Source organism: Triturus cristatus, chromosome 3_1 (assembly GCF_964204655.1).
Source record: "Triturus cristatus chromosome 3_1, aTriCri1.1, whole genome shotgun sequence".
Taxonomy (NCBI): domain Eukaryota; kingdom Metazoa; phylum Chordata; class Amphibia; order Caudata; family Salamandridae; genus Triturus; species Triturus cristatus.
In genome coordinates, this window is record NC_140583.1 from 876,105,405 (window position 1) to 876,120,436 (window position 15,032).

The following is a 15,032-nucleotide window of genomic DNA, read 5'->3' on the forward strand; positions in this document are numbered from 1 at the left end:
CAAAATATAAACAGAACCACAGTTAGTCACAGCGTTTATGAGTATACACCAAAGAATATTACTGGTAGGGCAATGCATGATAAAGGGATTGATTTACCAGAGTGATACATATGCACTTTTGGAATCTAATTTTCTCATAGAGCTTCTACTATTATGCCCAGTAGGGATGACCAGTGAAACCCGATATGCGGATAATAATTCAGACTGCGTATTGCAAAATAACATATCTCTAGACCATTGCATCAGAGTGCGGGGTGAACCTCGTGCCCAATGCATAGCCACCACTCGCTTCGCTATCAATAACCCAATGTCAAAAAGGCGTCTTATATCTTTACGAACCCATTTAGAAAAGCCCAAGAGAGCTAACAGTGGATCTGGTGTCAGGGGTTCTCCGGTTATATCACTTAATTTTGAGAATATTGAAATCCAGAAGTTAGCTATTGAGGGGCATGGCCATGCTAAGTGTATGAAGCCAGCTGACTCTTCACCAAACCTTTTCGCATTTATCAGAATCCCGCAGACCGAAACTAATGTTTCAATACTTTTCATCTGCGGAAATATTACTTCCCATTCTATAGTCTCTGTTTGCGTATTATCTAGAAATGACTACGATAACAACGTATATATACCTAGGCCTACCTGCCTATTTTCTTGCACTGTCCAACGAATACAAAATGATGCAGCCAGAGTTGGTAAAGGTTTCCACAAATTTGATCATGTCTGAAAGACCTTGAGAGAACCGCAAAATGACTGGTGGTGGGGCAAAGGGTGCAGTTTGAATGCCTCTGACAGACCTCAGAGCTTTTTTTCATCAGAAAATATCTGATCTGTCCAACGGTACTCAACAGCCCGGTCTTTGCCAGCTGAAAATGTACAATGGCGAAGCACCCCACACTTTAGGAAAGCCCACACAAGAGGTTGCTCCATTCACTACCTTAAACCTAGGTTCCAAAATACACCTTCTTTAAAACTAGGGTCAATGGAAAACCACCTTTTGTGTCATAGAATATTGAACACAGTCCACTGTCGAATTCCTTTTCTCCACCCCGTCTGCTGTCACTATTGGATTGGTTTTGTTCGCACCTTTTCCCTAATTCTTCCGTGTTTTGGACATCTGAACTTTTTTTTAAAGTTGATTTTTCATCTTACTTGTCTCAGGAGTCTGGTTATGTTACTGGATGTACAGTACAGTCGTATTGCTTTAATATTTGATCTGTTGTCATCAAGAGGACCCTTCAATGCTCTGAACGTTTGCACTCAACTGTCTCAGTTGCTTTATGCTGTTTTCATGTCTCCTACAATCCACTCTCCATGCTAGTAATCCACTTAGAAACTACTTTTATGATGGCAGAAAAATTATAATCCAGCAGCACTTTGAAGGATGAAAAAGATTGACTTAATGTTCCTAAGATACCAAATAACATTTACTATAATGTTCATTTATGAAAAAACAGAACGAATTTCATATAACCAAATGCCCACAGTACATTTACTGCTAAAATATTTTCAACATCCAACCAAGTACTATCTGTACTTATTACAATACAGTGTTTAGCAGTTTTATTTGTTTTTATCCGTGGTGTAGTTGTGCAGTGCTTATTGCTAGCTGGTACCCAAGTATAGATTTGTTGCTAACTTTGGAAGCCTGTGTTACACTGTAGAGTCTAAACAACTAATGCATTGTTGGCTCATTGCGCAACTTCCCCAACACATATTCCACAAAAGAATCTGGCCGCATTCTACCAATTCTAGGCTTCCAACTCCTGGTGGAACAATGGAATTTTCCATCCAAGTGACAGACTCGATCCTCGTGAAGGGGCTTAGCAAAGTTCTATTGTATTTGCCAATAATATGTTCCATTCTTGGCCTCTTCTATTTTGACCATTAGACACGGAATTCAACGGTGGGATGACAAAAAAACACAAAGAAATTCATCTCATTTTGCAATCTGTTTAGCCCACCCTCTTGCCTGTGATCCTGAAACAAAATGTTTCTCAGCAGGGAAATATTAACCTCATATCCGTTATGTGGATAATGTGTAGGAAATGTGGAAGTGGCTCACTGGCACATAACATTGTCTTTTGAGTGGAACCATCAAAAGCAGCAGCAATGCGAAACACAGGCCATTTAATCTATATAGTGCTTAGGCGTGTATATTTAACTTCTAGTTATATTATGGAGAAGTGTGGCTCAATGGTTAGAACGGCAGACCCTGATGCAGAGATCTGGCCCGGGACCAGGGTTCAATTCCCGCCTCGGTTGGTCTTGGGCTCAATTTCCTCTGACCTGATAATTCTTGCCTTGGTGCCTACTCTAATCATGGGTCCCACTCTGCAACTCTGGGCAATAGCTGGCTTAATCTCCACAATGGCCCCAACTGCGCTGGGGATGCTTGGCTTCACCTTGGGGGTGCCCAGGAGTGGACATTTCACAGGGAAAGCCAGGAATGGTTCCACAGTGGTATGAGTACAAGCGCCAGGACGCCCCGTTGCTGGGGCAGCAGTGCGCTATACAAGTACAACATTTCATTTCATTTTTCATTTTTCATTACCTAGCACTCACTATAGACTCATGTTTCAGTGGACAGTTGTGAACATCACAAAGCACACCTTTGTGGTGAATCAGGGGAGGGCTTTGGAAGTTTTCCTTTGAATAAATGGTTAGGAGATTTCCTGTGGTGGATCATGGACAGAAGGCGGGGAGTGGGTTATGAACAAGTAAGTAGATTTGGGACCGACAACAGAGAATCACGAAAAATTATGGTAAATCAGAAAAAATTTGCATATTAAGAATAGACATGCAAGGCAATGAGGCAGGAATTGGAAACTCAGACTTCATGTAAATTCCTCAAAAGGCAATGAGTTAGGTTATTGCTTTAAGTCAAGTTAACATATACTTTGTAAAATATTTGGATCAAATTGGACTATGGCATGAAATCTTAAATGTATGTTTAGATAGCCACTCCTTTGGCTTCTGAATTTGAAGCAGTACAATTGTTAAGAGGCTGTTTAAGAGCAACTTCATTTTGAATAGAAAATATTACCAGCAGTTAGTTTTGGTTAACTATGCATCGTTGACCAATTCCAGTGTTATGCCCAGCAAACAAAAAATCAAAGAAATAGTTATTTTTATTATGCGAATAATTATGTTTAAAAAGTAGTCGAAACATGTCGATGTTCTTCCTTCATTCCGTAGGTATTTATTTTTCTCTGCTTTGGACCGGGTTTCTGGAGAGCCGAAGTTGGAAAGGGCTTTCATGGATGGCACGCACCGCCAAGATTTGATTAAAACCAAGCTAGGATGGCCGGCTGGAATAACTCTGGACATTGTGGCCAAGAGGGTTTACTGGGCTGATAATCGATATGACTACATTGAGACTGCAACGTATGATGGTCTTCAAAGGTAGGATTAAGCACTTGCATTTGACAATGGTTACAGTCCCTAACCATGTGTGCTCATGTTAATTTCAGTGAATATCACTATTAGTGTGTTAGATCAGCCTTTGACGCTGTTGCATATCAAGATCAGGACAAGAAGGCCATTTTGATTTTACAACTTAGAGTTTTTATGGTGGGATTCGAAGAGTAGTGAGCGCAGTTGTACTCTACTTACAGAAATTTTAATGAAATGGGGTAGCTTCTAAAAATGTTGCTGGCAGCCGCTTTACTAGGATAGCAGTGTTGTGTTGACTTGCCTCGGTGATAAAAAGCCAAGGTGCTGCGGAGGAACGTCTGACTAAATGAAAAGAAAACAACAGAACAAACTTGTGAAAGTGCAATCCTGAGCCAACATTAAATGGTGCCAACCTAAACAAGAGAAGAAACTATAAAAGGAACATATGGCAAATATTTTTGATTAAATTGGCACCAGAAAAGGCACTTCCTTTTATTGTAGATCCTTGGCACAGTACCACTGTCTAGTCAAATGAGATCCCTTTCAATTATGGAAAGACTTTGAATAAAAGTATTGTCTTGCAAAAGTACAGTGGAGTGGCAGAATGCCTGGTGTTATTTATATTTTTTGGTTTCTGTAGACTGTCTTTAACGTCTGCACACACTGGGTTGTATTTACCAAAAAGCACTCATAAAAATTCATCTAGGAACAAGTGCAGATTTACAACTTTTTGGCATTCCTAAGTACACCTGCAACGCAGTACCAGGTATACTTTGGGAAATGTCACGTGTCTTTTTGTAAACGTTCCTGTTCCCACTGAGCAGAACACTCCACAGCGTAGAACATCACAGGGGGCGAGCGGGGCCTCCTGTACAAATCCACAAAAATATTGTTCCCTGTGGAGACAACCTTCCCCTTACACCCCAGGCCAGTCTTTGATTGACGCGTTCCCCTCTCGGTCCTGGAGGGGGCGCTGCTGCTGGCTCGAATACAGTATATCTGAGTCAATTTCCAGGCTATAAGGGGACGAATAGGAGTTTGGCCATGAATGAAATGGAGCTTTTAAAGCTCAGCTGCTGCTTGATAAGAAGCGTCCTGGCGCTGGCAATGTCAACAAATGCACATGTTGATTGAACAACGCTTTACGGTAAACCACAACTTTAAATGTCCTTTTCCCACCTCTTGAGTGGGATTTACTGCTGTAGATTTCTCTGCACTCGTCCACAGTATTAAATGGATTTATGCTCAACAGAAATCCCTTTGTGGATCCCTGGCAGGCTTAAAAATGGGAATGTATTTGTAAACTTAGTTTTATGACCCAATTTACCTTTGTGCATATGGCCCAATGCTCTTAGTGTTTTTGTAAGGGAATGAAGAATTGGAAAATAGGTGTTGTATGGTGAGAACTATTGCGCCCCATTCACTAAGCTCACTGACGAGTAGTACATTTTTGTGGAGTGTCCGCACACGGGGCAGAATCTTCGCACTGCAGAGAGCGTGCAGAGTGGAGATTCTGCCCCGAGTGTGGAGACTACGCCCCTGGGGCAGAGACTCCGCACTCATAAATTTACTACCCATAAGTTACCTTCGTTAATTGGGCCCATTGAGTTTATCAACAGAAAGGTATGTTAAGCAGAGCGCTACCACATCAGAAGAATTTAGGCACATGTGCTCTAAATAAAACACATTATTGTAGTACGTGTGGAATGCTGAATGGCAGGAATGGCATGGAATGGCAGGAAATTAGGAATTTTAAGGTGAAAAATAGAAACTTCTTTTGTTTCGCAGGAAGACGGTCCTTCACGGTGGTTCGTTGATCCCGCATCCTTTCTCAATCAGCCTATTCGAACATCACGTATATTTCACTGATTGGACAAGACTTGCAGTAATGAGGTCCAACAAGTTCAATGAAACAAGTCCACAGGTGGTTTTCCAGTTCCCAATGAGGCCTTATGGTCTGACAGTCTACCACAGTCTCAGGCAGCCATACGGTAAGAGAAACATTGCGTGAGCTCGAGTCACATATCTACAGTGGGGCCACAGTCAGTATGTTTGTGGCAGAGGTGAAGGACTGAAACGGGATGATTATGGTTTGCTTAGAAATACTGGCTGTACACAAACCTAACACTGATACCTAAATACTGTGCTCTGTCTTCTCTCCACTTCCCTCAGGAGTTCTGACCTATGTACCTCATCCATTTCTGCCTTTCACTGTCCTCACCCTTCCCCTCACCCCCTTGCTCTCTTAACCAGTCTCTCCTCATATCTTTATCCATCTTTTTCCTCTTTCACCCCCACACCTCCTCCTCCCCATTGGTCCTCAGAGGTGGAGAAGGCCTCAATGAATAGCACAAACCATCAGAATGTGGTTAAACCCAAGCTAGGATGTCCATCCGGAATAACTTTGGACATTCTGGTTATTAATTTCATCACCAACCAATCAATATCGTATTGATCTTTCTGGGCTGCAGCCTCATTCCCAGCTTTCGGCTTGTCATTTAACTGGTGGACAAGGATCATCTGATGCTAGAAATCTCTACTGTGCTTCATTTAATAGGAGATTCCCAGAGCCCTGCTGTTGCTGCCATTGCTGGACATTCATTATTTAGTGCATTTCTCACTATGTCATAAGCCCTCCCAATACTATATCTGTAAGTGATTTGATTTTCTCCACTTCTTAAATCCACATCTTCAGGCGATAGCAGTCTTTATAGATGCACTGAATGCTTTTGACTCCCTGGAACAGCCCTACTTAGCAAACCTGCTGAGGAGGATTGGTTTTAGCCCATCCTTTCTCTAGTAAGTTTAACTACTCTACAAAGAACCAATTGCGCAGCTGCATATCCATGATGTGATCCCTGTCCTGTTCCCCAGTCGTAGAGGAACGCGACTGGGCTGCCTTTGTCTCTGCTATAGCCACAGAGCTGCTTGCAGCTCACCTACAGCAACACCAGGCAGAAAGAGCCCAAACTACGCTGACTTATTTCTTATTTCTTCTTTTCTTACGTAAGCCCTACCTCTCCTACCTGCTCAGTGTTGTTCTTCCCTCAGCTTCCACTCTGCATCTCCATCGTTCCCTCGCTCTATATTCCCTTGGCATTTTAGTTTTCTGCTCTAACTTTTCAAAGGACCAGTCAGCTGAAATATGGTCCTGGGCCACTCCTTCCTATGCAATGTGCTGTTGTGCACCTTTTCTTGTATACTTTTTAATCTACTGTGCTAAAACATGCATCTGATGTCTTGGAACGAGACATAAAAACAAGCCAAAATGACTGTAGCGGTTGGGTGATGTATGTTCACACACATTATCAAACTGCGCAACAAGCACTGACAAAGTTAGAAGGTCCGTTAATGTCTTTGAAAGGAAACACCTATTGGTTTTGCCAATACTTTTTTCCTTCTCCATACCATAAAAAACATGTGAAAAGCTTTGCTTCTGTTGGGAGGATTGGAATGTTCCCCACTTGTGAGTCAGGAAGATGTATATTATGAAAAACATTCACCTGAAAACGTGACTTGATCTTGGGTGATAAAGTTATCTTGGTTGAATTCATGTTTGCTTTTTCTAGTAAGAAATCCATGTGGAAGCAATAATGGCGGATGTGAACAGATCTGCATTCTAAGCCACAGAACAGACAATGATGGACTAGGCTATCGCTGCAGGTGCAGGCTGGGCTATGACTTGCAACCTGATGGAAAGCGTTGTACCGGTAAGAGGGCTTTATTGCCAATTAAAGGAGAGGTTGATGTGCGCTGTAAATTTGTTATAGAGGCCTGTCTTGAATAGAAATTCCTCTTAGCTCATTTTGGGAGAAAAAACTGAAATAGTTCTTGCTATATAAGGATCTGTAGATTCACACTTCTAGGAAAAGAGAACCAAGAAGAGAATCCTAATAGTAAGGGGTTGTTGGTAAATTAGAATTAAAGTTAAAGTTTGTAGATTCATATAGCGCGGCTTATCACTTGTGAGAGTATCCAGGTGCTGTCCATGGGCACGGGGAGGGTAAGTGATTTGCCCAGAATCACAGGATCTTGCCCAGAAGCTGAGACACGAACCCGGATGCCGACCTCCTAAGTCGGCAGCTTCAACTGGTCATGTTTTGAGAACATATTGAATAGCCTGGGATTCATTGATAGAGTACAGGTCCAAGCAGTATTTCTTACTGAAGACAAAGTAATATATCAAGGGCTTCTTTTGCAATTCACATTGAAGGGCCATCACCTAAAAATATTAGATTTACAGAGCTAAAGCCCTGCTCTGTAAGCCCAGCTCTGAGAGTACAAGACAAATGATGGTTGAACACGTTTGCAGCAGAACTTAATACAAGTAGTCCATCTTAATATAACTTACTTTACTTTGAAGCAGCTTCCTATTTTCGAAGACAATTGGAATAACTTACTCTAGGATAACTAGATGCGATGTAAAAGTGACCTTTGACTCAAGTATGCAGAATATGTGGCATGTCAGACAATCAAACTATCAGAAACATTTATCATTATAAAGTTGTCTTTCAAGATGGAAAGTGTCATTTATGCTTCGGCTTCCGATGAGCCCTGAGTAGTATAGATAGGATGGTGTACATTTCTAGTGTAGGTTCAGGGTGCCTAACTGAAGTGAATTGAATTAAGTGTTTAACAATAACAGACCAGACTGGCAGCTTAAGTAAAGAAGGCCACTTTGGCTTGTTGCAGTAGGCCTTGCATGTTGGCAAATACACTTCTAGAGAAGGGCATCAAAGACCTGAATAGCCGCTACATAGCGAAGTAAATTCGCATATATATCATGCTCAGAAACGTTTTCATTTGTAGGCACAACTTGTTTTAGTTGAAGGTCTTCTGGTCTTTTTATAACATTCATGCAGGCCAGATGAACAGAGGGTGCAATCATTTGGGTAATATGTAAAGGTAACTGGTTAATTAAAAGATCCCAGACTGTGAGGCCTTATCTCGACGTGTATGTTGGACAAGAGAGAACTCTCATTAGATTTGCTGTGAGGTTAAATTTCAAGAACTTTGGAAAGGTGAAGAAGGTACCAGCTCAACCTTGCCCAGGTCAGAAACATGAAAATCATATTTGATGTGAGCATTGTGAATTTTGAGGAAAAGCATTTGATGGGATAAACTGAACTGAGCTAAATCGTATTTGTGAAAGGGTATATCTTCTGGTAGTAAGTGTTTACACTCCTACCTTGCCTATCTAGGAAGCTCCGAAGAAAGGAAAGTTTTGAAAATGTAAAAACGTATTAGGGGCTCATGTAGATATCAGAATAAGGATTTTACTCCATGAGGGCTACACAGTAAAACACTTTTTTGTCCTTTCGGACTAACTGCACTCTTTAGAAATGTCTGCTACCCCCAAGGACATCTCTTACATTGGCAGGAACTGCTGTCAAAGTGGTTCTTGTCAATGCATTGAAAGTGTACCGTGTGATTCCATCAACATGGCATTGCAGTCGGCACACTTCCAACATCTTTTTTTTATTTTTAAAAACAAAATCCCACAGCCAGATTATCTTTTTGAAAATGAAAAAAGAAAATTATTGCCATGGAAGTTTTCTACCAAGGCATGGGAAGTCATTAAATTTTTTTTTGCTTCTACTTACTGCCAAATTTGGGATGGTCGTGTGTGAAAGTGAAAATTGGTCATTTGTCCGCTGTTAGAAATGGGGGTCTCTAATTGGCAGAGGTATGCACCTTTGTCCAAGTAGGGATCTTTGCTTCGAGTGAGGGTATGGGGGATACACAGTTTAGATAACCCCTGCTCACCAGGTGCGTGGCACGAGCAGACGTGCGTATCCCAAAGGCAATGTGTAAAGTATTTGTACTCAAAACACACAGTAACACAGTGAAAGCACCACAAATGGACACACACCAGTTAAGAAAAATAAAGTATCTTTATCTAAACCAAACAAGACCAAAAGACAGAAATCCAACATACATGTATCAAATTATGACTTTAGACCAGTTATTTCACAAATAGAACTTGTAGAAACAACCTAGTTCCGCCTGGGGCTATTATAATGTTGTGACAGGCATAAATCCAAAGTTCGGCGCTGACCGCAAGGTGCGTGGCCTGTAGCGTGGAGTCACACAGACCCCCAAACAACAGTCCCTTGGAAAACAAAGTCTATGGATGGTGCATGGCGTCATGGAGTTGAAGCATAAGTGCCGAGGTTGAGGCCGGTTCCCTGGTTGCCACTGTGGAGGAGAAGCATCGAGTCCATGAAGAGGCGAGGCATTGAATCCAGGACAGGGGAAGTCGGCAGCGTCGGCGTGAGGTGTCAGTTCCAGTGAGGCGATGCGAAGTTGAAGAGCTTGTGAAGTTACTCCTGTCGGTTATTGGCTCCGCAATAAAGGAATGCAAGCATTAGTGGTGACGGTGTCAGTGCGAGCGCTGGCTTCTGGAAGGCCGATAACTGCAGGCATCGGCAGGCGTGGAAGGGTGTTGGAGTTGTGGTGTAGGCGGGGCAGTGTGTTGTGCACTTCACGAGTGGTGCCCCGGGCCTCTGTACAAGTCGCGGCATCACTGGTGGCATCGCTGACGGCATCAGAGTTGTTTTTCTTGCTTTGCAGAACCAGCCACATACTTTTCAGGGCCTAGGAACTGGAATTGGCACCCTTGTGAATGCAGGAGTCCACATGGGAGTCCAGATGTTGGTCAGTGGGTTGCAGGTGAAGTATTTGTGTCCCTAAGACTTCAGAATAAGAGGCCAGCACACACATGCCCTTGGAGATTCTTCTTCAAGGAGGTTCATAGGAAAGTTCCAGTCTTTGTCCTTCCCTTGGCAGAAGCACCAACTCCATGCCAACCCAGTAAAGCACACAGCAAAGGGGCAGTACTACTCCTTATAGATCTCCAGCTCTTCTCCTTGGCAAAAGGTTCCTCTTGAGGCCAGAAGTCATCTAATTCTCTGGGGTTTAATGTCCACTGTTTATACCCCAGTTTGTCTTTGTTTTCTTTCTGGCAAGGGTCTAGGAGTCCAGTCCAAACCAGTTCTGCCCTCTCTGGTCCAACTTCACTACAGGATGTGGACACAGCATTGTTCAGGTGCTTATTCAGGTTCAATTGAAAGTCCTCCAACCACTCTTAATGAAGCCAAGGTCTATTCAGCTCAGCTATGAGTCACCGAGTAAAGGCAGGACACACCTCTACCCCACTACAGTGAATGCACATCCCCAACCCTGTCACTCCAAACCCAGACAGTCAATACACAAAATAGCAGAGGCACACAGAATGGTTAAGTAAGAAAATGCCTACTTTCTAGAAGTGCAAAAAGAACAATTAATGGACAGAATGCAGAACAATGTCATACATTCACCCCAGTACAGAGATCTGGGCTAAATCCATAGTTTTTTTGCTCACCGTGCCTTTCCAGTTTGGACCCAGCCATATGCAAATCCGTCTTGACCCTGCGCCCAATGGGAACAGTCCAGCCCGAACTGCCAGGCCAGGTCCTCCCTGGACTGGAAACAAGCATCCTAGGACCGGTTTCGGGGTTTCACCCCTCATCAACCAGGATAGCTTGACTCCAGTGGCACGGAGAGCACGGGACCCACGTCTGGGCATACTTTGTGTTTGCTTTGTTTGCCCTAAATTGGCATGGTATACCCAGACGTGGGTCTCTTGCTCACTTTGCCACTGGATTCAAGCTAGCCCAGCTGATGAGGGGTGGTGCACCGAAACCGGCCCCAGGATGCTTGTTTCCGGTCCAGGGAATACCTGGCTTGGCAGTTCGGTCTGGACTGTTCCCATGAGGCACAGGGTCAAGACTGATTTGCATATAGCTGGGTCTGAACTGGGGTGGCAAAGTGAGTTAAAGAATGATGATGGATTCAGCCCAGATCTGTGACTGGGGTGAGGGCCTGAAAAGTTTCAGCACTCCGTCCATCATCTCCTTGTGTGTACTTTCTAGAAGTGGCATTTTCAAACACACAATTTAAAAACCCTCTCTCTGAAAAGATGTGTTATTAAATTCTGAGTTCAGAGAGCCTAAACTCTATTTCTCTATTTGGTCCCAGTGGAAAGTTATACTTGTAAGATGTTACAAAGTAAACCCATGTTAACCTATAGGACAGATAGCCTTTCAATAGTGAAAAAACTACATTGGCAGTATTTCACTATCAGGACATGTAAAGCACACCAGCACATGTCCTACCTTATACCTACAGTGCACCCTGCCCACAGGTGTACCTGGGCCTACCTGAGGGGTGCCTTACATGTAAGATATGGGAAGGTGGGGGTCTGGCAAATGTGTGCACTTGCCAAGTTGGCATGGTAGTTTAAAACTCTGCACAGACACTGCAGTGACAGGTCTGAGATACCTTTGCTGGGATACTCATGTGGGTGGCACAATCAGTGCTGCAGGCCCACTAGTAGCATTTGATTTATAGGCCCTGGCACACTCAGTGCACTTTATTAGGGACTAACCAGTAAGTCAAATATGCCAATCAGTGATAGTCAATCAGAATAACAATTTACACAGGAAGTACTTGCACTTTGACACTGATCAGCAGTGGCAAAGTGCCCAAAGTATCCAAGCCAGCAAAAACGAAATCCAGCACAGCATTAAAAATGCAGGAGATAGAGGCAAAAAGTCAGGGGAAACCATGCCAAAGATGCCAAGTCTAACATCCGCCCACTCTAAATAAGGCAGGCGGACAAATGGCCAAACCTCCCACTGCCCTTACTCTTCCGGGCCATCAGAGGACTATGTCAGCAGCGGAGCAAGAGCAGGCTCCATTTCTGACCTGCATACGTTTCGTCCGTTCTAAATGCGGCGGGCAGAACTTCAGTTTGGTGGAGAAGGCATTCTGATGAATACATCTTACCACAGGTTCCTCGCCTTACAAAGCCTGGAAGGAGTATTTTTAAAGTGGGATATCTGCAGGAAATTTAGGAACCTTTTATGGAGGCACCTGAATTACCAAAAGTGAGTAACCTTTCCTTCTGATGGATTCCAGATCTTTCCACATATCCCTCACTTTATGAATTCTCCCTCCAGGTTTATAAGGTAAGGAATCTGTGGGGAGATTATGTATCCACCAGAATATTGTTGCCAAAGGTAAGTAATTGTATGATATGCACACATTGGAGAAAATCTACGGAAAGGCTGAGGTTAGTAAAGTACATTTTCCTTTACTTAAAAGACTTTGTTTTCACGTTTTTCAGTACTTGTTAAATGTATTCTTGTTTTATTCTCACACGTTCTATCCATTAAGAGTCATGCTTTTCTTCCAGAGAGTTGACTTTCATGTTTATCCACCTTTCTGTTTCATTTAAACTGTTATTTATTTCAATCAACCCTCCGTCGGCTGTGTGGGACTCAATTTATGTTTTTGGTTTCATTCTTATACTTTTTCCAGTCCATGGCCTCTCAGCTATTGGCTGCAGACTGTTTCTACAAACCCTTTGACATTCTTCAAGACCTCCATGCCTAAAATACCTGTTTGGACCTCTTTTCTGTTGCAGCTGTGAGGCAGTTCTTGCTGTTCTCGTCTCAGTTGGCGGTTCGTGGCATCCCGTTCAACCTCTCCACGCAGGAAGACGTCATCCTTCCACTGACAGGAGTACCATCCAACTTCATTGGGATTGACTTTGATGCTCAGGAAAATACCATTTTCTTCTCTGACACCGCCAGAGACATTATTTACAAACAAAAGACTGATGGTACAGGTGAGCAGCAGTCCATTGTCTTTTGCTTTCTCTCTACCTTCTGTTTATGAAGGCGTTTTCCTTCCCACTTCCTATTGTCATGCTCATGAAATGTTGAGCCATATACTGAAAAATAGCCTTTCTCAAACTTGTAGGCTGGTGTTGTGTTTTGCCTGCAGACTTCCCACCAGTTAAAGGAATATACATATCTTACAAGATTTGTGGTGGCCGTCCCACTGCATTTTCAGTTCTACACCATCGCCCAAAGCGCACACTTTGCCCTTTCCATACATTAAATCAACGCGTTGCCTATATTTTGAGTGATTATCATTTTCTATGTCTTTTTATCGATGAACACATCCCTAACTAAATGCATTGAAAACCTGATTCCTCAGTTAAAATACTTATATTATACATTCTGGAAGACGTCTTAAAACTAAACTATCACATTTAAAGGTGCATAACTACTACACTAACAGCAGCATGTCTTCCTCCTCGCGCGTGCCTCTAAAAACAAAAATATTTTATTCTACGAAATTCAGATCGTTAAATAAAAAATATGAAAGCATTTAATAAATAATATATCACTAACGTCTAACATCCCCCCAGCAGAGTGAAACCCATTTAATAGCGTGCAGGGGAATCACTGAGCCTGTGGAGCCCTTCACACTAGAAAGGGTTCGGGAAGGATGCACCTGCTTTAAAAAAAAAATTCTGCGCGGTCTTTCTATGCAGGGACCTCACTCCCGTTCGAGATTTTTCAAATCGCTTTGAGTTGTAAAAATGCGGGGTTGGGGCCCTGGCAGTGAGCAACGGCGTAAAACGCGCAAGGTGTTGATGTGCCCCTGTGAAAGGTGAGGAGGGTTGACCGGTGTGAGAGCGCGCGAGGGAAGTATGTGTGGGCAGCCTGCCTCGCTGGTACGCGCCGGTGCCACCTCGGCAGGCTGCTGCGTGACGCGCGCGCTCAGCTTTGTTTTCGCCTCCTCCATCAGGGAGAGCGATGTCTCGGGCGAGCCGGACTGAAATAGTGTTACATCCCCGCACACTAATAGTGCGCGCCCTGATAAGAGTCTTATCTGCCTCTCTGTTATTGCAGTATTTTGGTTTAAAATGGTTCCAGTGAGTGCGGAGGATGAGGTATTACGGAAGGTCTGAATTCTCTCGGTGGGATAGGTCTCTCTCACCGTGCCGTATTTCTTGCTCTTGTGCAAACCATGGCATTTAAAAGTGTATAGCCATTTATCATTGCTAGGATCAGTCAGTGGTGGGTGAGCAAGGGTGTACACCTTAATATTTCTTTTACATCATTGCCACATAAGTAGAGCCACTGAAATTATGCGGCAGTGGTAGGACCAAATTATGTGGCAGGGTTTACTGAATTACGCGTCAAGAAAAAGAAAATTATGCAGCATAACGTGGCACATTTTGTGATAGTTTTACCTCATTATTGTGTAAACATTTTATTTATTTATTTATTTTTTATTTTATAGGTTTATAGACCCGTGAGGGTATCAGAGCGCTTTACAGTAATAAGGGTAGTGTACAAAGCGATGGGAAGGGAGGGATCAATTGGGTAAAATAGGGGATACATGATGCAAGAAAAACACGTAGTCTAAAGTCCCGGCTACATGTGGGAAGAAATCAAAACAGGTAGATACATTGTACAAGAAGGCACATAGTCTCACTCTTGGGGGATGCCCCGGAGCGCAGAAATAGGTATCGCCCATGGAAAGGTAATAATGTACCGTGTTCATTAGGTGAGGTATTTACACATTAAGAAGGTTTTGGTCTCCTTCTTAAAGTGTTGCAAGGACGGAAGTCTTCTGGTAGCGGGTGGGAGAGAGTTCCAAATCCTCGGCGCAGTTTTTGTGCGAGAAATGAAGGGGAGTTGTTATAAAGAACTTTGTGAGTAATGCAGGCCAGTTTAAATTGGATTCTGGCCTCTAGGGGAAGCCAGTTTAGTGCTCTGAGGTGGGGAGAGATGTGG

General features: G+C 43.1%; 1 protein-coding gene across 1 annotated transcript in view; it reads left to right on the forward strand.

Moving 5' to 3' along the window:
• Nucleotides 1-15,032, forward strand: part of LRP2 (LDL receptor related protein 2) — a 342,454-nt gene that overhangs the window by 100,507 nt on the left and 226,915 nt on the right. Inside the window, exons 13-16 of the mRNA XM_085645360.1 lie at nt 3,196-3,402; nt 5,182-5,384; nt 6,963-7,103; nt 12,863-13,066. Coding sequence (XP_085501486.1) covers nt 3,196-3,402; nt 5,182-5,384; nt 6,963-7,103; nt 12,863-13,066 — 755 coding nt within the window. The remainder of the gene's footprint in view (nt 1-3,195; nt 3,403-5,181; nt 5,385-6,962; nt 7,104-12,862; nt 13,067-15,032) is intronic.